We start from the raw sequence: 21,793 nt of genomic DNA, 5'->3' as shown, positions 1-21,793 counted from the left end.
CACTACACGCGCGCTTTCACTTGAAATGAAAACTGATCCAGGGTAAGTTGGGCCCGCCCGCTCCCTAGAGTGCCCTTCTGAAGCACCCTTGGCAACCCCGTTGACATGTCGCCATGACAACTGTGCACCACTGGGATTTCCTCGGTTCTTGTCTGTTTTGTTTTCAGTGTTTATTATCGAGCTAACGAGTCACTCGGTCAGCTTGTTTGGTATTATTATAAGTTGGTAATATTTGTTTCTTGTACTTTAATGAAAGAAAATGTCGGATATATTGTGCAGTTGGCTGAACCAGGAGCTCCGGTTGTCTAAAGCTGTTGGTAAGTATGACTTAAAGTTACAACCTGTGTAAGTTAGCTAACTTTACTCGTGAGTTTAGTAACGTTAACGGTGACTGAAGGGCTAACTGAGGGTTTAACCTACAGCTAACAGTTTCTACATTTGGGGGCTAATCATGTGGATCCACAAAGCGACGCATTACTTAGCTACTGTAGAAGCTACATATTATTCAAATGAACAAAGACTTAATAACTTTTAAACAAAACCAAGGTATATTCGTTTAGAAGATGCTGATTAACAACGTATTTTCTCAAACATAGTTTAAGCTTATAGCCAGACAGGTACTCCAACTATCTATCTTTAATATTTTTTGATAGTTACTGAAAGTAAATTTAAAACAACAGTAAGTATGTTTTACACAATATTGGATTAATAATCATCACACAATGACAGTGGTTTCATTGTTTGCCTAATTTATTGCATGTGCATCCTCACAGAGCCGAAGACCATTGCCAAGGATTTCTCCAATGGGTACCTAATTGGGGAGGTTCTGCATAAATATCAGCTGCAGAACGATTTCACTATGTTTATGAAGAAAGAGTAAGTTAGATTGCCCCCCTTTCTGTGTATCTTGCTGTCTTGCTTTTTCCATTTGTCTATCCATGTTGCTTTGTGGAAGAAAACTCAAATGAAGTGTCCATAATTATTGGAGTTGATCCCACCTTTTCCCACAGCAACTCCATCTCCAAACTGAATAATTTTACCCGCCTTGAGCCTACTCTCCATTTACTGGGGATCTCCTTCGACATAAACACTGTCCAGGAACTGATGCAGGAGAAGCAGGGTGTTGCCACACGCCTCCTCTATCAGCTCTACATCTCACTTGAAAACAAGAAGAGAGCAGAAATCAGCGGGACAATGATGGAAATCATGCAGCCAGCAGCCAGTTCAGGCCTGCATAAAAAGGAGCATGATATCTACTCTGATGTAAGAGGGGCTGTGTAGATGTACATTATGTGCTGGATGTGCATGTGATTTTTGGGAGAAAAGCATGTTTTGACCTATACAAACCTTGAACTAAGCTGTGTACAAGTACTGAAAAATATAGTATATTGCATAGTAGTATATTAAACATAGGACAGTATATTCAGTATCCACAAAAAAATATTTTCGTGTATTTATTTTTATACAGAGGCTCCATCAGGTGGTGAAACGTGATGCAGACCTGAAGCTACAGAAAATCTCTGAGCACTATGGGGAGAAATGCCAGCAACTGAAGGCCAGGTCTGTCATGACCTATCCCATCCCACAGAAGACACAACTCAGAGTCCAGGATGAGAAGAGAATGAAGAATATCGAGATGGTATTGAACATTATGGAAAGTTTTCTAGTTTTGTAGAACTTCACCTCTTTTTTCACTGTGAATCTGAAAAAAAAAAGTATGTTGAGAAACAACATACATTTTTTCTCATGTCACACAGTTTTAAGTCTTTTCACTGTTTTGGTGTTTGGTGCAATATTAGTATAATACAGATAATAATAATAAATAACACAACATAGTACTTGATGAAAACCCACAACACTTAAACCGTAGTGTCTTGATGATGGAATATAGGGCAATTTATGGTACTGGCAATGGTGAACATGGGATGCTATATATTTTGCAGCTGCAGATGTCCCGGCAGAAGTACAATGGCATCTTGCCTTGTAACCAGGCCACTACTGTCCAGGTGCCCAAGCCACCGCCCTACACTTCACAGCTCCACCTAAGGAAGCGACAACAGCAGCAGCTACGCAGAAAACAGCAAGCACAGGTCTGATCCAGATCAAAAACAGTGATAATGTACCAATTTCCTGCAGAGGAAATGTCAGTTAAATCCAAGCCCAAGAACATTTAGTTTGTTGTAAAGCCCATCACTTGTTCTCATGTCTTGTTATGGTTAAACAGCTTTCATTGTTTACAGAGTGCAGTTTGTTTCGAGTATTCTTTTGTTGCCAAGGTTTTTCTCTGTAGGAACAGCACATTTGGAACACATGTTCAAATTTACAACTAAGGATTGACATGAGTTTGTTTGTTTCCCTGGTATTACTGCAGCCTCTGCCTCTTTTGTCCATGCAGGCTGTCCAGATTGAAATAGCCCAGTTTGAGTCAAACAGGAAGAAATTTATCCCTGGTTTTGCCACCTCTTCAAGGTGAGAAAAAAAGAAAACATTCACTGAAGTACTATTGTTTTTATGTTCATTATTCTAGATGTTAATATAATATAGACTATAGAAATAGTAACCCTGATTCATCTTGACAGTGGCCTCACATGTGATTTTTACCATTTCATTTGTAGTGGTCATCCCATCCCTGGAGATCTTTCCCTTGGTCCGAGCAGACAGGGCTGCGAGGTCCCTGGAAGTGCACCAAAGCTGGTTTTACAGTCTAGTAGCAAGTACATACAAGAGATCCGGCAGAGACTGGAGGAGAATGCTGTTGCTCGTGAGCAAAGAGGAAAAAGACGAGACAGATTCCTGGTGGAGCAGCTCAAGGCCCATGAAGCTCAAGAGGTGAAACTGCTCCTCTCCCCCTGCTGAAAAATGTTAATTCATCTCATGTTAATGGAGATAAATGACGTGGTTCACCCTTTGGTTTTGTCGATTATGAATGGAAAACATTTTAAACATCATACATCATACATACCTTTTTGTCAGTCACCTGATCAGCCACAACTCCCTCACCTTGCAGGAGGCACGGCGAGAGGAGCAGTTGGTGAAGCGTCTGACACGTCAGACTCAGCAGGAGCAGCGTTTGGCAACTCAACTCCTTCAGATGCGCATGCAGAAGGAGGTGATCCGGGAAAATCGCCTGTTCAGAGAGCAGCAGTACCAGCAGCGCAGAGAGAGGGACTTCCAGGAGGCTCTGGAGAGGGAGGCGGTGAGATAGGATGAATAAAGAAGAAGAATGACCCTCTCTTTTGTCACTTTGTAATAGTGTTTGTCGATTATGGTCTAAGTATCAAAGAGAGGGTGGATTTTATTAGGATAAAGAGAGACAGAGAGAGACCTTAGGGGCGCAGATAAACGGTATAAACCACATAAAAAACTCTGTGTTGATTATTAAGTCCATCCAGTGATCACAGTTATACTTTAGATAATTGTTTTAATTGAAAAGACAGAGATACTTGAATAAATGTATTGCAAAGGATAACAGCCATAGTTCAGCCTGGTTTCAGTGTTAAATAGTATGTTGTAGTATTCAGACAATCTCAGAGCAGAGCAGAGAAAAAATGCCATTATATCTGCATATGTAAAGGATTTAGTAAGGTATTATTGATGTTTCTTTCTATCGGGAAATAGAAAGCTGAATGAACTGTTGCCTACTGTTTAAAATAATCTATATCAGTAGGTAGCAATGATTGAAATCTTATTTGTTTTTTCTGTGTCCTTTAATATCAGTAATCTACTGATGACATAAAATAAATCACTGTCCAGTGTAACAGCTTTCATATTCCTTAATGACTTACAACAGTGGTGAACTTTAATGCCATGCCTTCTCCACTCATTTCGTCTTTCTGGCTGGGGCCTGGTGTAGGCTTTGGCTCAGCAGGCTAAGTTGGACCGGGCCGAAGAGATCAAAAAGGAGCTTGAGCTCTTTGACAGGATTGCTGCTGAGCGAGCTCAGAGCAGATACAAGAAGCACTTTAACAGCTGCAAGGACATTGTGGAGCAGATTGTGGACTTTGCGACCAAGGTTGGAGAATATCGACTGCTCACTGCAAAGTATGTAACATACTTTTTTAATGATGCAATAAAAGTAGTATTGATAAAGTGAAAACTTGTATAGGTATAAAAACAGAAACACTGGAGCGCGGTGCTAAAACGTAATGAAATTACTAATACTGAAAACATTTTTGTACAGCTGATCAGTGGTCAAATAAAATCAGGAGATGTCAAGATCCTGTTCGCTTCTTCTCATGATCACATCATTTCTACATATATGTGTATCGTGCCACCTAAGGTTTTAGATTTCCACTGCATCAAATCTTTTACACTAAGATTAACAATTTCTTGAAACAAAATTGGCCACAGTCATCAAGGCGTAGTCAAATCGTTTTTCAATTTGATTTTGAATATGTGTGGTGGACAATAAAGAGCACAGTAGTTCAAAAAATGTGCCTGGTATGCAGCATTTTAAACAGGTTGAACTATTAACATGTGTGGTGCGGATTTCATTTTAACCACAATTCCACTTATAATGCCTGTGTGGCTTTGGCTCATTTTATTTTTTTGTTGTCATGTCCAGTCTGATTCCAGAGAAGCTGATGAGAGAGTGGAAGGAGTTGCTGTTCAGGGGTCTGCCCCTCTATGAGCCGGTAAATGGCCAGCAGCCTGGGTTTGAGTTCACTTCACCACTAGATCCTGTAGAGCTTGAGAAGCAGGAGATACTCAACAACCAGGACTATGATGAATACACTGTGAGTTTGAAACATGAGTGCAGTGGGTTTTTAGATGATATTTTGTACATGTGAGGTTGTTTGCACACTTCATGTATCTTGTTTGTGCAAACTGAAAACTTATATGAGGGAATGAAATAGGGAAAGCCATCCAAACTACACGTTTTGATTCTGACTGAGTTTGCATTGTGCCTGAATGGATCCTCTTTGTCTTTGCTAAACATGTTGTGTTTGTCAGAACATGGTAGGTGAGTGGGCATGGCCAGAGGAAGCAGGGGAGACCAAATTAGCCCCGACCAACAACATTCTTGGACATGTTGTCGAGCGGCTCAGGAACATTGTTCAAGCTCCCATCATGGAACCTTCCACGCCTTCATTTCCTCACTTTATCCTCAAAGCCTGTGTCCTGGGCAAGTTTTGCTCTGGCAAGACAACCTGCCTGGCCAAGATCGCTGAAGGCATGCAGCCCAAACAAAGACATACACATACAAATACAGTGTCACACCTCTTGATTATATTTTTCATAGAAACAATACATCAAAAAGAAATAAGGAATGAGACTGGATGACATGCTCTTGTTGAGTATATGTGTTATTTTCTGCTTTAGCCCACGGCATCTGTGTCTTATCAGCTGACTCACTGATTGAGGAGGCGTTGAATGCTTACCATAAAGGAGAGCAGGTAAGTCAGATACAGTACAAGTGTGTCATCATTTTCCATTAAAAAGGTTGTTCAGGTCCATGGAATCTCGCCACTCTTTCCTGCCAGTGCCCAAAATGAATAGACCTATGAGTACATGGCCTTAAAGACCCAAAACATTTCACCTTTTAAAACAAGTACTTCTTTGGACAAAATTTACAGGTCACTGAGCCACAGGAAGAAAAAGACAATGAGCAACTGCTTGCATCCTCCACATCACTGGAATCTGGTGGGTTACTGAAGCCAGTATGGTTATATTCTAGGCAACTTTCTAATTTTTACTCAAGTGTGTTGTAGTAAAAATATACACATTAAGTATTTCACACAATTGCTTGTTTATTTTGATACAAGTGACTTATCTCTTTTATTGTTTTATAGACCTTGAAGCTCAAGAGGAAACTAGAGACAGTGACGTACAAGTAGGAGTTATTTGAGTATATTTTGCATTTGCATTTAGGATTTTCTGACTTTTAACATTTTGTGTTTGCTTACAAATAATGTAACCTGTGTTCAATTTACTGTATATCACTAACCAATTTAATTAAAATTGGCTTTCTTTGCTGATATTTTCCCCCCCTGCTTACTAGTCCTGTATCCAGCTGTCTGCCCAGGCCATGCTAGGTGCAGCAGCAGAAAAAGAGCTGAGAGAAGGCAACGCAATCCCCAATGAGCTGTTACTAGACATAGTTGTTGACGCTATCAGGTAATTATGGGTATTGCTATAAATGGCGGTACAGTATATAGGATTGAGTTAATTCTGACCAGGTTTTACCAACTGCAATTCATTTTACATATTCAATATTTCAGAGAGTTCTAAATGATACAATCTCACTTTTACATAGTGTGGACAAAGGAAACAACAACAAGCACTTTATCACAAGTGAAATATTTCATGTGTTCTTACCAGGAAACTTCCAGCTCAGTCAGGTTGGATCCTGGATGGTTTTCCAGTGGACATCACCCAGGCCTGCCTGTTAGAAAAAGCACTGGGTGGGTCTGTAGATGTAGGGAATGAAGTTGAAAGTAACCTTACTGCTGACCCTGATTCACCAGAACCACTGCCAACCCCAAAGCCTGCACTGGACCTGGCTGTGCTGCTGGATGTCTCTGATGAGACTGCGATGAGACGTGCATTCAATAACACCGGTGTGATAATGTTCCTTATTACTTCATCAGTCAGATTGTGTACAGTATGTACTTATAAGAGTAACTACTCTAATGTGAACTATTTGCTTTTATCTTGTTTTTTTCTTGCTCCCAAACCTGGTGCAGATACAGACATGTCTGCAGATGCAGATATGGCTGCAGATGCAGATATGGATGTGGATACAACCTCCCACTCCACAGACAAAAACTTATATCTGGCACAGATTCCACACAGGTAAAAAAAAAAAAAGGGGGGGGGGGGGGGTTGCATTATTGCATTACTGCTTTATATGATCTACTCTTAAAATGCACCACTGCTATCTACTGAAATCTAACCTCAACCACCACTACTACCCTAGGATCACAGCTTTTCAAGACACCTGGCCAAAACTTGAGCAGTGGTATGCTGAAAGGCAAAATATTTTAGTGCGTGTTGATGCCAGTGAAGTGGAGGAGGAGCTTTACAGGAGTGTGGAGTCTGTCCTGCAGCAAGTTTTGAAAACACATGAAGGTAACTGGTTGTCATTAGAGTCAAATTCTTGATGATCAGTTTCTTTATTGTTCCATGGGGTAAATCTAAGGTACTGATCATTGGATTCTCACTTTTACAGTAGATAATAGCAGATAATGCGTGACAGAAATAAAATAATTTCTCACAGTTATATTTCCTCACCAGCTGTAGCCACTCCTCCCATTGAGGATGTCTTGGACAGTGGGGAAGTTCCTGACTCTTCTGAATCAGCCACTCCTCTACCTGAAGACCAACCTCCAGCTGTCACAGATGAAGCCCCAGGCGCCACAGACCCTGACTCCAGAAGTGTGACCTCACTTTCCAAATCCAACACACACTCCCCCGGAGGTGATTTAATTAATCATTGGTCTGTGGATTATATATTTTAGTTAATATTTTAAAGTCAGTTGAGGTCACAAAAGAAATTCTCCCTCACAGAGTTTATAAATGATATCCACTGACGCTAAACATTGGGTATTTTTTTAATAATATTTAATAATAACCCATTAATTTTCAGTAGATATGACTTTATTATTTGTTAAAGTGATGATTTGTGTACTTTTGTCTTTTCAACAGGGAACTCTAGGAAGCCATCCATTTCCTCAGTGACCAATGAGGGCTCTCAGGGACTCTCCAAGAACACACCTGACTCTGCCTCAGCCTGCCCAGGCTCATCCAGTTGGGTCTATGTGGATGAACCTCTTCCTACCGTAGGATACAGCTTATGTTCATGTTTGTTTTACTAATCATAGTTGCAGCACCGCTAATACTTAACTTTATTCCCTGAAAGATGTACTGACAACATTATATTCAGACACGCCATTGAGCTGTCATGTGAAATTTCTGTCTCTGTTGCATCACACAGTCTGCCCTGTGGTTCTTGCTCTCCCCCTCCACATCCCTATCTCTAGGAGATCCCAGAGTACTTGTACCCACACTGGGACACAGTGTGTGATTCTCATGTGAACAACATAAAGACAGTGATGCAGCAGCTGCGCTCACAACGCACCGTTATCAACCATCACATATTCAACATCAGGTATTCTTCCAGACATTTAAAGTACAAATAAGCACATTACTAAGTATTTGCATATTCAACAACTTTTTATGACTGTGTGGATTCTTACATTTGTTCATTTGGCAACATGTAAATCTAACAACACAGTTATGCCCTGTAACTCTGGTGGCCATACAACTTTGCACTCAAACAAGGGCATTAATAGTAACAACTGATCCATTTTATCCTTTTCGTCACAGATTTTCTCTTGAAATAGCCCATAATTTACAATACAACTCTGAGTACAGAATGTTTCAGATATGCATGATTATTCTTATTTTTAGGGTACAATATATTCATACTTTTTAGAAATATTCTGCAAATTAAGATAATTTATATTTGTAGAAAATAATTCATTGATGAATATTACATTACTTACTATGTATGTATTACCCAATTCTCTGTATCTCTAGAGAGGAGTTCAAACATTACCTGGGGCGTCCAGACTTGAAGCAGGAGTTAGTGTCTCAGTGGCAGAAGGACTTCAATAGCATACCTGACGATATGAGAGAAGATGAGGATACCAAAGCAGAGCTACATCTGAGACTTGATGTAAGATGATTTGTTATAAAATACTAAGTAAATACTATTAAACTGAAAACCTGTGTGAAAACCTGTTAAAAAATGAAGATATGAAATACATGGGAATGTTTTGATTTGTGCTCAGGAGTTACGTGAACGTATATGGGACATCAGTGACAAACGCAAGGAAAAGGACGAGCAAGAGAGGGCTTCTCTCATGTATAACGGTTGGTTGGAAGACCACATCGCTGTCCTCATCAACCACCACACCACGCTCACACAGGTAAGTTTTTGGTTTCTGTTTAACTGAAAAGCGGATCAGCCTGAGCAAGGTTGTCTGGGGAACCATCGTGTATTTCCCTGGGTAATTATAAGATCATGTTAGAGGCTGATTGCTTTATTCTGAGTGCTTTGTTTCATTGCTTCCTTTCCATCCTCTTTGTGTTGATGGTGTGCGGGGACATATCCCTTCAGTGTGTCTTTGTTTTAAGCAAAACAATTAATGTTGGATTATTTGTGTTGTATAGGTGGAGTTGGACCATTTCCAGGAAACCCTCTGTGTTCTTAGAGTCTACTATTTGAGCATGCACAAAGAGGTGCTTCCTGCGCAACCCTCCAAGTTTGTATGTATCTCCCTACTGGATGCCTCGGATATTAAGGATCAGGTTGAAAGGTAAGAAACACACAATCAGAGCAATGTTGATAAAAGACAAACTGAAATTATGAAATAGTGAATAGTCAAAGGACAAAAAGTGGAGAAAGTGAAAAATGTTTTTTGTTCCACCAGCCATGAGCCAGGAGACACAAATATGTCCAGTCAGATGGATGACGGAGAGGAGAGGAAGAAGATGAGATTGTAAGGGAAAAGCACGATCACATAATGTTTCCTTTGAGTCCTTTGGGTTGTTTGTATATAGAAGAAATGGATGTTGTAATTTCCTCACAGTCTAAATATTGACCACAAACACATGCATTAACAATTTCCTCCTCTCCTCCACTTCAGACGTCCTGACTCCTCTGGGGGAGCGTCCAAGACAAAAGGCCAGGATCAAACAGAACCTACCAAGGTCACTACTGCATCTCTTTATGCACATTTCATTCACTTTTATTTTTTGTCTCTCCCAGAGTCTGTAACTGATTTTGTTATTTTAGTATCTACTCTTATCAGAATGAATTTCTGTTATTTTAAATAAAAAAATAAAAAAATGTGCATCAAATCAATCAAAAACACTCTTAACACTTACATACGAATATTAATAGTGATATACAATATACAGTAGAGATATTGACCCTTTTCATTGTTCACCATAGACACCCCAAGAGAAACTCCTATCTGACTATGAAGAGGCCATTGGGACCATCAACAAATTAGTAAAGGTCTGTGTGTGAGAGTTTGCATTCACATTTTATGCAAGTATATACGTACATAGAGCCTAATGTGTAAGGGACATGTATGCAGGCGTCAGCAGCAGAATCCCACCAGAGGGAGACAAAGGAGCAGAAGGAGAAACCCTCAGAGAAGGAGAAGGAGAAGGAGAAGACCGCTGCAAGTGCAAACAAAGACAAAAAGGGAAAGCAATCAGCAAAAAAGCAGAAAGGCATGTCTCAGTATTAAGAAAATAGTAGTGCCCTCTCATATATGCTTTATGTATCATAATCTCCTTGTCCATCTTCTTCCTCTAGGTCCACCATCCCCACCTCCGGCACCAAGCCCTGCACCAGCTGATGACAAAACCTCAGAGAAGTCTCATGAACAAGAAGTCAGAAACAAGATACATAAGGAATATACAGCTGCACTGCACCAGGAGGGTATGCACACACACAGCAAGAGGAACAGAAGTTACCTCCCATCAAATTGTATTTTATTTTTAAAAGTGGCAATATGACTGATATACTGCAGATGTGACTGTTTTAATGGTCAATTTGCATACATAATAGTGTTCCTCTGTAATTTCCAGAGAATGCAGCAAAGGGGCGCATTGCGCTGGTGAAAAGTCATGGTCTGGTGATGGTGCAAAGCCTGCAAAGCAGAGCACAAGAGGCCTTTAGCGACATGGAGAAGTGGTTAGAAGCTCACTATCTTGCAGAGATGAAGAGGTATGGTGCAGGAGGAGTGTGGATTCATGGTTCATTTGTGTGTATGGTATGAGGGCCATGTGTTCTTATAGAGGGGTATAAATGCAAATAAATTAATAATAATGCACTATGGTAAATATTTTATCAGTGTTTTTGTTTTTTAGCATGTGATAAATGTTGTCTATATTGTATCTCCATGCCCTCTACCTTTCATTTTCATAATACTTTACAAGCAATTTGTGTATGTAAGTAAGCCCCAGAGTTGAACTGCTGGAACTAGAGTACTACTGTTTTATATAACAGAAGTTACTTCATACACAAATAATACACAGTACTTGTGAAAATATGCAGGTTTTAGTACTCCACATGGCAAACACATTTAAACCTGGCTATTAATTATACACAGAAGACATGTTTGACATTTTGCCTGTTTCTGTCTCCTTTTCCTTAGTGTTGATGATTTATCAGAGGTGGTTCGCCACCACATAGAGGCTGGTGCTAAGCTACAGAATGAACTAGTGTTGGTACGTGGTGACTTTATAATTGTATTGATTTTTTTAAGGTACAGTATAGTGTGATGCTCACTAGTAACAGGGTTGCACTGTAGGGTGAAATCTATATTGTTCTTTCAGTATATGACAATTAAATTAAATTGACAATGGGCTGAAATCCCCTCTCCTCTTCAGGAATGTACTGACTTCTTTCTCAATGGAGACTATCACATGGTGGCCCCCCCACCTCCTCCTGCCCGCCCACCACCTTTGGAGAAACCCACACAGTCCACCCCGACCATCACTCAGTTGGAGTCACTCCACCAACAACTATACAGCGTTGCACCATCAGGTGCATACAGGGGAAAAAGCTTAAATAACACTGATATCCAGCTATTCATTTATCGCTCAATCATTTTTGCATCCATTCTGGATTTCAGGTCTGATACCCAGTTCTGCATTCTTCAGTTTGCTCAGGGACATCACCTCTGTTAACATGGGCAGAAACACCTTACCTGAGCACTGGATCAACAAAACTGAACGACAGGTACCCTTAAAAGTGAACATGAAGTTGGGCAACTATGTTTAATGTATTTTCTCTCATAGCTCCAAATAATAGAAGCAGGCCACAGTTTAGACATGAATAAACAATGAGTCAGGTGACAAAGTGTTTTAAACCCAAATAGCCACATACCACTCTGCTGCCACCACCTCAGTGCAGAGAGAGCAAAGCACCATATTTTCATTTACTTACACAGTCTAAGTAGGAGCAATCTCCTTCTCTCTCTTGTACCCAGTTGATGGACATTGTGTCTTTGCTAATGGACAACTATGAGCTTGTAGACTGGCGTCGGTTTCTGCTCAGTGCTGCCCTCCCTTGGCCATTTCCCTCCCTAACACAGCTGCTTGCTGTGCTGCGATGTTTCAAGGCAGCAGATACTGGCAACACTGGCTATATAAACAGAGAACAGTACCTACAGGTTAGTCTCTCACACACACACACACACACACACACACACACAATTTCTGTTTGTAGTAAATACAGATTGTGACATAAAGTCCTACTCATTATGAACCTGTGTCAACAGTTGTCAATCCATTTATACCTATCAATTGCCCCTTTGTGCTCTTGTGGCCCTACTGTGTGCTGAGACTATTTTTACAGACAGACCTGGGTTCAAATCCATGTTATATAATGTATGTAATATATATTATATTCTTAAAAAAAAAAAAACACATAAAAATAAATTTTTTAAGTTACTCGTCTTGCTGACTTTCTCTGCAGACAGAGTTGTGGTTTCCCAGTGAGAGTGTTCATCCTGTCCCGGAGGATCCCTCTGAGCCTCTACCCTATGACCGTCTGGCTAATCTACGCAAGGTAACTACCTACAATTTAGCTTGGTTCAAAGTCATGTTCATTTTTTATTCTTCCTGGAATGGGAAATTCAAATGGTCATGGTACACAAACAAAAGAAATTAAAAGAATAAAGAAAGACAAAATGATAACACATGCAGTAATGTATAAAAGAGCATTACCAGGTGTCTTTACTATTACTATGAAAAGGCTTTTAGGCAAAACCCCAAAGCGTTACGTTTACGGTTTGTCCACTACATGTAATATATCAAATGAATCACAGTGCCACTGATCTCTCCTCTTCCCTCTCAGTTCTTTTTCCAGATGTTTGCAGACCACTCTGTCGTTCCCCCTCGACTGGATTACGTGTCCATGCTGCAGTGCTTTGCAGCTGACCCTAACCCCAGACAGGGCCTCATCAGAGCACTTAGTGTAGTGTTGGGACAACATCTTCAGCCACCCTCACTGGGCCACCTAGTCAGGGTGAGTACATCAATTTCCACCAGGAAACCTTGAAAAATCGACTCGACACTTTCTCACATCAACAACATATTATTTTCATCAATGTCCTCCAATGTGTTTACAGTCGATGCCCAGTATAGAAGAGGCTGCAGAATTCAGCTCTTCAGAACTTGACAGTGAGTGCAAGGAAGAAGAGACGGCATGTTCACCAGGTGGTTCATTGGGGGAACAGGAAGTGTCCATCCCAGCTCTCCTTGAAGTCATCTGCCACAAAGTCACCAAGGTGAAAGATGGCAGCCCCCTCCCACCAGGCTGCCTGAGTCAGGAGGAGCACACTGAGGTATAGCCCGATTACTGTAAACTGGGTTTTTAAAGGAGCACATACATGAATGGCTGATTGAGATTAATGATAAAATGTTTACTAACCTTACCCACCTTACTGCATTGGCCATTTTGAGTGTCAGTAATAATCCATAAGGGTTTTTGATAGCGTCATAATTTGGATATTTAGGGGAGATTCCATACCTTCAATCACATTACAACACATCACGTATGCCAGGCTAAGCCTAAGCCAAACAGTTCATAGGTTTATTTTACTGACTTGTTGGTTAGCATAATAGCTTTGTTTTAAAGGCAAAGGGTCTATGCTTAAAAATGAATGCCCTAAGAATAATTAACCATATTTTTTAATTAATGAAACTCTTTTCTTGTGTTAATTCTGTTTATCTCTGCTGCTGCCCAGCAACTGGTGAATGTATTCAGAGAGCTGGGCTACGAGCCTGAGAACTGTGTCCCCTTCTCCATCCTTTCTGAGCATCCTTTGATCGAGGGCCTGATGGACACCTCAACACAATACCAGCTTGTAGTAAGTCTCAACCTGAGCATCATGTGATTGTTACTCTACTTATTCCCCTACTACAGTGTCTATTTGATGAGAATCCAGAATAATGGCTGGGCATAATTTGTGTTATTTACTGTTTATTTAATAAGCTTACAAACCAACATGAGTATTCACCTTAATCTTACATCTCTCTCTCCCTCCCCACCCTCTCTGTCCTTCTTTCTACTTTTCAACGTTTATCTCTCTAAAATGTCTCTTTCTCTCTTTGTCTCTCTCTTTTCCTCTCTGTGTCTCAGAATATACATAGGGTGCTACTGCCCAATCAGGGTGAGGGAGCAGCTAACAGCTTACTAACAGTTTCCTAAAGGATGAGACATACAGTTCATATACATGCTCCAGTCTGCATCATGAATAACTCTTTACTTAGGAAATGAAAAGAATGCTGCTTTGGCCATTTTCAAGTATTCTCAATGCTTTTACATTTGATGCGTTTGCTGTCAGCCATATTGCTCACTTCAGTATTGAATAAATACATTTGCATACATAACCTGTTTCAGTTTGTAGAGATGTCTTACTGATGAACGTTAGGATGCCCACGTAATTGAAATGACAACAATAACATCAGTGATGGCAGGACTGACCCCTCTGACTCTTTCTTTCCTGATACACTCCAGCAGTTTTTCTGACTGACTTGTTTTTCTAATGACCTCTCTGACAAACAAAAGCATCGGTTGCAGCTACAATGAGTGCATTGTCCAGGATAACCTACATGTCAAGCCTGACTTGCCAGCAACTGCCTGCCAGGCACCCACAACCCGATCTGAGTCCACTCAGCAGGGATGTGTTGTCATAGTCTCTCTATTTAGCAGTCACTGGTGCCTCCCTACCAATCAAGATAATGTGCATGCTGGTTAGAAAAATGACTTTTTAAAATAGGGACATATATAAATAACGCAATTAGTGATGTTAGCCAACTTTTTTTGTTAGTGAAGTCAAAGCACGTTAATATTGCATAATGCATCATTGTAGTTGTCGCACCAAGTGCTTCCCTGTACTTATTGATGAAGTCAGCAGCAGCCTGTCGAGAAAGTAACTCCTGTTAACATTTCCTTTTTTTTTTTTAGTTTGATGCAACAGGCGCTGGGGGAACCTCCCACTCCCCTGTCCCTCTGCACATTCTCTCTTTCCCTCCTTTTCATTATCGCTGCAGGTCCAGAGCTCTTGGACATATCGGTGTCTGACTTGTGGAGAAATCAGAGCCACTCAAATGTATCATATAGACTGAGTCATACTCGTGTACTTGCGTCCAAAACTTTCAGAATAATAAGAAATGAATCAGCATCTTTTTCCATCTGTAACAGTACACTGGAAACATTCTAGGTTCTCAAGATAAGGATTTTTCCTTGCTACCAAATTAAGAAAATTTAAATTAAAAAAAAATTGACTCCAGGCTCAAATGGACACGAGATGAAAAAGAAGACTTCCCGGACCTTACTTCGTGCACTGAAAAGATGATTTCACAAAGAACGTGATATTTCTCAGTGTTGTGTAGGTAATTCTGCCACGTGTCCTGCTGATTTCTTGTGGAAATTTTTTGGATCACCACTCTCACTGTTCTCGGATCGTTCTGTCCCGGTTAGTCACCACCCGATTGCTCTGTTGCTGTATTACAGAGTGAAAAGGGGCAAACTTTGTCACAAGGAACGGTTGTTCACGCAGAAAGGCTTTCATTACAGTTTATTTTGGAACTGGAAGACTATTTCTGACTTTGGCTGCAGGTCACAGTGTGTTACTACAATAACAACATGGGGATTGTATTTTGGACGTTTTCGGTTCTGGCTCTTCCAGTACTTCAGTCTGCCAAGATCCTGACCGTCTGTCTAATTGGTGAGTAGTGGAGCAAAGGCTATCAAAGTGCCCTTTAACAGTTAGAAATATGCAGTGTAAATATTTCATCTGAAATATGAGAAGAACAGGCATCTCATTGCCAGGCTGGGGAGTAAATAATTTTGGTTTCCAAGAGTTTGCAAAGGAAATATGCTTTACAGTTTGTGTGTCGTGTTGCATAAAATAAGTCATTCATTCAGAGATAGTGAAAGCACAGTTACATTTGGAGGTTTAGTCTCTCTGCTTATCTCCTTCCCTCTCTTCTTCTAAAGGAGGAAGCCATTACTTGTTATTAGATGAAATTTCTCATAACTTACACCAGCATGGCCACGAGGTCCGCATGCTCTTGCAACTGGGCAACCCTATTATCACAGGTACAGTATACTGTACATGGAGAACACGCTCAAACATGCACGAAAAACATATTGCACAATTTTTTCTCATTTTTTTTTCTAAAAAATGTTGTCTCTAATTTTCATGTAACTGACTTCCTCCCAGGTTTCTCCTATGAAAGCCGTGTGGACAGTTACCAGACGAGCACCTGGTCCTTGGGAGAGAAATACATTAAAGAATACAATGGCTGGTTCCTGGAGCAACAGACACAGTTTTTATTGGGGAGGTATCCCACAGATTTAAGGACACTTGATTACATTGATGGTTATCTTATGAGAAACAGACAAATTTGTGTAAACATGTTTTGATCTAGAATCAGTTTTTTAGACTTTGAATTTATCTTATACAATAGACAGATGCTTTTCTTATGATAATAGCTAAAAAAAATATTTGCCTCTAACAAGATATATCACATTTAAAGAGATCAATTCTTAACCCACTTTTTTGTTTTTATCTCACTCATTTTCTCCTTTTCCCATCCTTTCTCTTTCTCTCAGGGATAACTTTAGTAATTTTTTAAACTTCATGGGGCACTTGTCTTATCAGTGTGACAAGCTGTTAGGAGACAAAGAGATCATAACGTTCCTCCAGAGGCAGCACTTCGACATCACCATCCTTGATGCTTTTAACCCCTGTTCCTTCATCCTTGCACACAAACTTGGTATCTGCTGCTCATATCACTTTGCTGTAATCATCCTTTTACATCTTTAATATGTTTAACATTTGTACAGTGCATTATTTTTTACCAATCCTATTCCATGCAGATTGTAGATGTATTTAAATGTGCTACAACTAAATACAACAGCTATTCAAAACGTCCATGCACTCTACACTGTATTTGCTGCAGGTGTCCCCTACATAGCTTTCTATCCTGGCACTCTGAACGGTCCTCTGTCCATCGCCCTCCCCAGTCCACTCTCCTACATCCCTGTCTTCAGCTCCCAGCTGTCTGACCACATGAACCTCTGGGGTCGTATCAAGAACCTATTTTATTCTTTCCTAGCACCTGTAGGTAAGAACGGCATTTCGTAGGAAATCACATAGAGGCAGAGAGCATTATCTATTTTTCAATGTCGTGAATATACTGAATTTTTACATTTTAATTCTTCTCATCATATCATATTCACCTAGTATCTCCCATTTGCATATACCATTGTCCATGCTGATTTTCTTAGTGCATGTTATTACATTTATATTGTTGACATTTGCAACTAAGAAAGTAAGAAGAAATGAACAATGATTGGATCCGAGTGACATTTCACAAATTTTACACTCACATGTTGGTGCATCTTGTCTTGTATCAAAGGTGAGGAACTTATATGGTCAAGATTTAAGGAAGTAGCTGAGTACCACCTTGAGTCAGGCTCAGCCCCTGCCGGTCTGCAGGGGTTACACCGAGGAGCTGAGCTCTGGGCCTTCAACACCGACTTCTCACTGGAGTTCCCACAGCCTCTCATGCCCTACACTGTGCTGGTGGGAGGTCTGCTGAATAAACCTGCAAAGCCTCTGGAACAGGTCTGTTTTCTTCATCAAATTTCCCTCTACAATCTACATATTTTCTCTGTTGCCCCTACTTTTATTTTTTTGATCCTGCAGGATCTGGAGTTGTGGGTCTCCAGTTTTGGAGAAGCAGGTTTCATTGTTGTGACTCTGGGGTCGATGGTCTCGTCAGTATCTGTGGACAATCTGCTTGTGGAGCTAGTGGCAGGCTTCTCCAGGATTCCTCAGGGGGTAATCTGGAGGTGAACATATAATGCTGTTTCCTTCAAAATTTAAGCTTTGGTTTTAAAGGGATAGTTCAACATTTTGGCAAATTCGCCTAATGCCATAATCCCTATAGTCATAGAAAGAAATAATCATGTATAATTGTGTAACATTACGATACATGAAGCAAATACTCGGAACTACTTGCGCTTTTAAAATCACTCTGCCCAGCAGCTGTGTCTGAAATGTAGTTCCGGCTACTCATTTGCCTCGAAAACAAATCCGACTCGTGTTACTTTTTTTTTTTCATGGCGTGATGAATATGCAGGTCACAACTTATTCACACGAGTGTTTTGGAATTGTCGGATTGTCTATTTGATTGGTTTGATGAGGGACAGGGGACCTGTACCGTTCAGCTCCATTGTGTTCACTGAGCAGCTCACGTCTCTGCCCCACGGATCTCAAAACAAAATGCACCGATAATTAAAGGTAGTGAACCTACTCCTATGACTATAGGGATTATGGCAATAGGCCAATTTGCCAAAATGTTGAACTATCCCTTTAAAGACACATACATGCAAACTTGTTGTTTTCAGGATGTAATGGGACACTCATAAACCCACAGTGTTTTGCTCGCAGGTATGACCTCAAGCGATGGCCACCTCACCTGAAAAGACCTCCCAACCTCTGGCTAGTGGACTGGCTACCTCTCAATGACCTGCTGGGTAGGAACAGTCTGCCTCTCTCTCACGCTAGCCTTTTGTCACACACATAAAGGCCCATTACAGTATATGGTAGAATGTCACAGGGCTTGTTCATTCTGGGCATTGTGGATGATCTGAAAGACCAAAACAATGAATTTCTGGATAGATTCCTGTCGGATGCTTTATTTACAATCATGACACCGTCTTTTTTCCTTTTTTTTTGTTGTTTACCTCAGGCCACAAGCAAACAAGTCTCTTCATCACCCATGGTGGACAGAACAGCCTGCTGCAGGCAGTGTACCATGCTGTTCCTGTGCTGGGAATCCCTCTGTTTGGAGACCAGTTTGATAATGTGGTAAGGGCTGAAGCAAAGGGACTTGGTCTCACCATCAGCCCCACACACATCACAAGGGAACTGCTCAGCTCTACTATTCAGACACTCATCCAGGACACCAGGTATGTGGATGGATGGCTGGATGTTATTTTATGATGCCAGCGGAGCACAGAGATGCACGTAACCACATAGCGTTTCTCTTTCTGTTGTTTTCATTTCTGCCTTTCTAGGTTCAAGTCTTCAGCTTTGTCCCTTAGCAGGATCCACAAATCCCATCCTGTCCCTCCAAGCCTTCGACTCGTCCAGTGGGTGGACCACATCCTGCACAGTGGAGGTGGTGCCCATTTAAAGCCAGCTTCTCTGACACAGCCATGGTACCAGAGATACCTGCTGGACCTGGTTCTTCTCCTCTCCTCGGGCCTTCTTGGAGCTGTAGCTCTCTGCTGGACTTTCTGTAGGAGCAGGAATAGCAGGAGAAAACACAAAAAAATATAAATATAATATGATACTTCAGATGTATACCTCACTTCTGTGTCACTTCCTTATATTGGGCTTGGACTGTGCTGTACATTGTACTGTACTGTACTGTACATGAGAACTTAAAAAAACAAACCTTTATTACACACTGTACCTTAATACACTGCAGATGTTCAATAAATAAGCCATGCTTCTAACTATTTAATAATAATTCACCTTTAAAATATATCGCTTTGACCAGACATGGATATAATATGCTTCACTATCAAAGATAACTTTTTTTTTTAGAATTATCAAATTGAAAGCTAAAATTACAGCAAAGCAGAAAGTTTTAAAAATGTTTAATTTAACCTGGGAGTGGTTTCAGTAGTAGTTGTGTTTTAATGACATTAACACTGTTGCTGTGACTACTGTATGTACAGAGAAGAATTTCCAGTTGAATCCCCCTAATGCCAAGTTTCCTGCCCTCTCCCCTCCCAGCGCCGGTATGTCTACCAGACATCTCATTTGCACGGCAGCGCCACATTGTCCAACACCTCTACGCTGTTTTGACCTGGTTGCACCGCAGCAGAGGCGGTTGACAGTATGCATGCAGACACACACACACATACTGTACACCCCAATTATGTTATGCTTTTGTGCTTTAGTGTTGTTGCACGTTTCAAAATGGCAGCAGTGTTTTTGTGTGCTTTAATTGCCTGGTTTAGGTAGATATGTGTAAACAATATAGGTGTTAAGCGTTATGCAATACATCCAAATTCTCTGTCTGTGTGCATATGTGTGTGTGTTTCGGAAAGCATTATGGTGTACCCACCCGCTCTTCGGTTATTAACCACCAGCACCACCTGCAAGTCTCAACTCTGACCCCAACACCCTCCTCTGCTGGTTTCCACTGAGTCTCCGTCCCCTCTCTAAACAAGACACAATGTTCACGGTCAGCGCTCAAGCCACAGTTGAGAGCAGACCCGCCCCCCTGCCCCCCCCCTCTCTGTTCTGACCTCCCTCCCACTCCTCACATCTGTGTTGAGGGTTAGCAGGGAGGAAAATATAGATTATCAAGGAAATAATGACCAATTAGGAAGGTTTGTTCTCTGTCCATTCAGCTGTCCTCTCCTTCATTCCTTCCCTGCATTTCATTTGTCTATTTGTCTGGCAGTCGCAGGTGCCAGTGAGTCTTCCTCTCACTCGCACGCAATCCAAAACAGACAGGGCAGAGCAGCCAAAGCATGACTGGGGGAAAAAAGCAACATGGCAAAAAAAAAAAAAGAGCAAACTTTAATGGAGCAGAAGAAAATAGCTGAAGTAGCGTTAAGAAATTCATAGCAGATGGAAGAAATACTAAAAACAACAACAAAACAACCAACTATTCCAATTAGTCTTATTCCCTTTTGGTTTGAGTTGGAATTACAATCATCTACATTTTATTTACAACCATGACACCGTCTTTGAATAGTTTTTTCAACCAATATCTTGTAGAAACAATAATGAAAGATATAATTACACAATAATAATTGCGTTGAATATAATAAGTGATTTAAAGTTGTTCACAATAGATATAGTAGCCCTGGTTTGACATTTTTCTAGACTTATAAAAAAGTATGTTTGACATCTGCTGCATTAAAGTTATAAACCTGGTAGATTCTAAGGTAAACACTTGCTATTGGCACTGCCATTTTGTTATGACAGTAAATGAGAAGACAATAGGACACTGTAGAGAGGGAATCAACTGCATGAATGGACTGTATGTAATGGGGTTTGAGGTCGTAGTTTCAATCTGTGCTGTGTGTGTGGGTTAGAGCCCCATCTAGTGACCTGAGAAAAAGACTGATGAGTTTCTAGAACTACTCGTATATCAAGTGGAAATGAGTGTTATTCAAGTGCTAGGATTAAAATCACAGCTTTTATAAGGTCTGATGTAACAATAACCTGTGTGTCGACTGGACTAGATCCACTCTTTCTCAGACAGAGTTCACACATGCACTTCCAGGTTTATTATTAACTCAGGTTGTGTTGAAACTGTTCTAGAAAGGTGCTGATATAACCAGATGGCCATCTTGGAGGTAACAACCTATGTTAGTTTCATATATTTAGTCTATCATCATTAATAAATCTTGAGTGTACAAAATATTAAACCTGGGATATATAGCCTTCTTAAAGGTTAGAATAAAAAATACTGTAGGTAGGAAAATATTAGTCTACAAGATTTATATTATGGGGGTTTAAAATGTTACAATTACAAATTACAGTTTTATATATAAAACTTCAAATTAAAATGTCAGTACTCTTACTACATAAAGAACACACAAGAATTTATGAGAATATAAATCTTATATATCAATATTACTGTTCATACATTGATGGATTGATTTACAATATTTTTATACAATAGGAAAATGTTTTTAATTGGCCCTAACACTGTT

General features: G+C 40.4%; 2 protein-coding genes across 2 annotated transcripts; both read left to right on the top strand.

Annotated features, from left to right (window-relative positions):
• The first annotated feature begins 120 nt into the window (after positions 1-120).
• On the top strand, positions 121-14,421 carry spef2 (sperm flagellar and cilia associated 2). Its single transcript, XM_085786393.1, has 39 exons — positions 121-317; positions 774-876; positions 1,011-1,263; positions 1,469-1,639; positions 1,944-2,090; positions 2,396-2,469; positions 2,616-2,829; positions 3,008-3,196; positions 3,854-4,041; positions 4,565-4,736; positions 4,954-5,173; positions 5,323-5,396; positions 5,577-5,643; positions 5,793-5,833; positions 6,002-6,117; positions 6,322-6,560; positions 6,705-6,795; positions 6,920-7,071; positions 7,237-7,419; positions 7,648-7,781; positions 7,983-8,110; positions 8,542-8,680; positions 8,796-8,933; positions 9,178-9,323; positions 9,438-9,506; positions 9,654-9,717; positions 9,962-10,027; positions 10,110-10,248; positions 10,334-10,459; positions 10,609-10,747; positions 11,178-11,250; positions 11,413-11,569; positions 11,658-11,764; positions 12,015-12,197; positions 12,503-12,595; positions 12,884-13,054; positions 13,158-13,373; positions 13,776-13,898; positions 14,171-14,421. The coding sequence occupies exons 1-39, from the start codon at positions 260-262 to the stop codon at positions 14,237-14,239; spliced, it is 5,232 nt and encodes a 1,743-aa protein (XP_085642519.1). The 5' UTR covers positions 121-259; the 3' UTR covers positions 14,240-14,421.
• Positions 14,422-15,311: 890 nt separating this feature from the next.
• LOC146981313 (UDP-glycosyltransferase 3A1-like) lies at positions 15,312-21,108 on the top strand. Its single transcript, XM_085786392.1, has 10 exons — positions 15,312-15,761; positions 16,034-16,135; positions 16,260-16,380; positions 16,652-16,815; positions 17,002-17,166; positions 17,461-17,669; positions 17,751-17,896; positions 18,498-18,583; positions 18,799-19,018; positions 19,127-21,108. Exons 1-10 carry the CDS (start codon positions 15,680-15,682, stop codon positions 19,389-19,391), a joined length of 1,560 nt encoding a protein of 519 aa, XP_085642518.1. The 5' UTR covers positions 15,312-15,679; the 3' UTR covers positions 19,392-21,108.
• The last annotated feature ends 685 nt before the right edge of the window (positions 21,109-21,793 follow it).

Source organism: Trachurus japonicus, chromosome 9 (genome assembly GCF_045865225.1).
Source record: "Trachurus japonicus isolate A0001 chromosome 9, Traja_1.0".
Lineage (NCBI taxonomy): Eukaryota > Metazoa > Chordata > Actinopteri > Carangiformes > Carangidae > Trachurus > Trachurus japonicus.
This window is presented reverse-complemented; position numbering and strand designations above follow the sequence as displayed.

Excerpts from the sequence above, each read along its gene's own strand:
- spef2 (XM_085786393.1), top strand. The coding sequence starts at position 260 with ATGTCGGATATATTGTGCAGTTGGCTGAACCAGGAGCTCCGGTTGTCT. Across the intron at positions 6,796-6,919 it reads CTGGCACAGATTCCACACAG|GATCACAGCTTTTCAAGACA; the intron begins GTAAAAAAAAAA and ends CTACTACCCTAG. Across the intron at positions 8,111-8,541 it reads CATCACATATTCAACATCAG|AGAGGAGTTCAAACATTACC; the intron begins GTATTCTTCCAG and ends CTGTATCTCTAG.
- LOC146981313 (XM_085786392.1), top strand. The coding sequence starts at position 15,680 with ATGGGGATTGTATTTTGGACGTTTTCGGTTCTGGCTCTTCCAGTACTT. Across the intron at positions 17,897-18,497 it reads CCTCAGGGGGTAATCTGGAG|GTATGACCTCAAGCGATGGC; the intron begins GTGAACATATAA and ends TTTTGCTCGCAG. Across the intron at positions 18,584-18,798 it reads ACCTCTCAATGACCTGCTGG|GCCACAAGCAAACAAGTCTC; the intron begins GTAGGAACAGTC and ends TGTTTACCTCAG.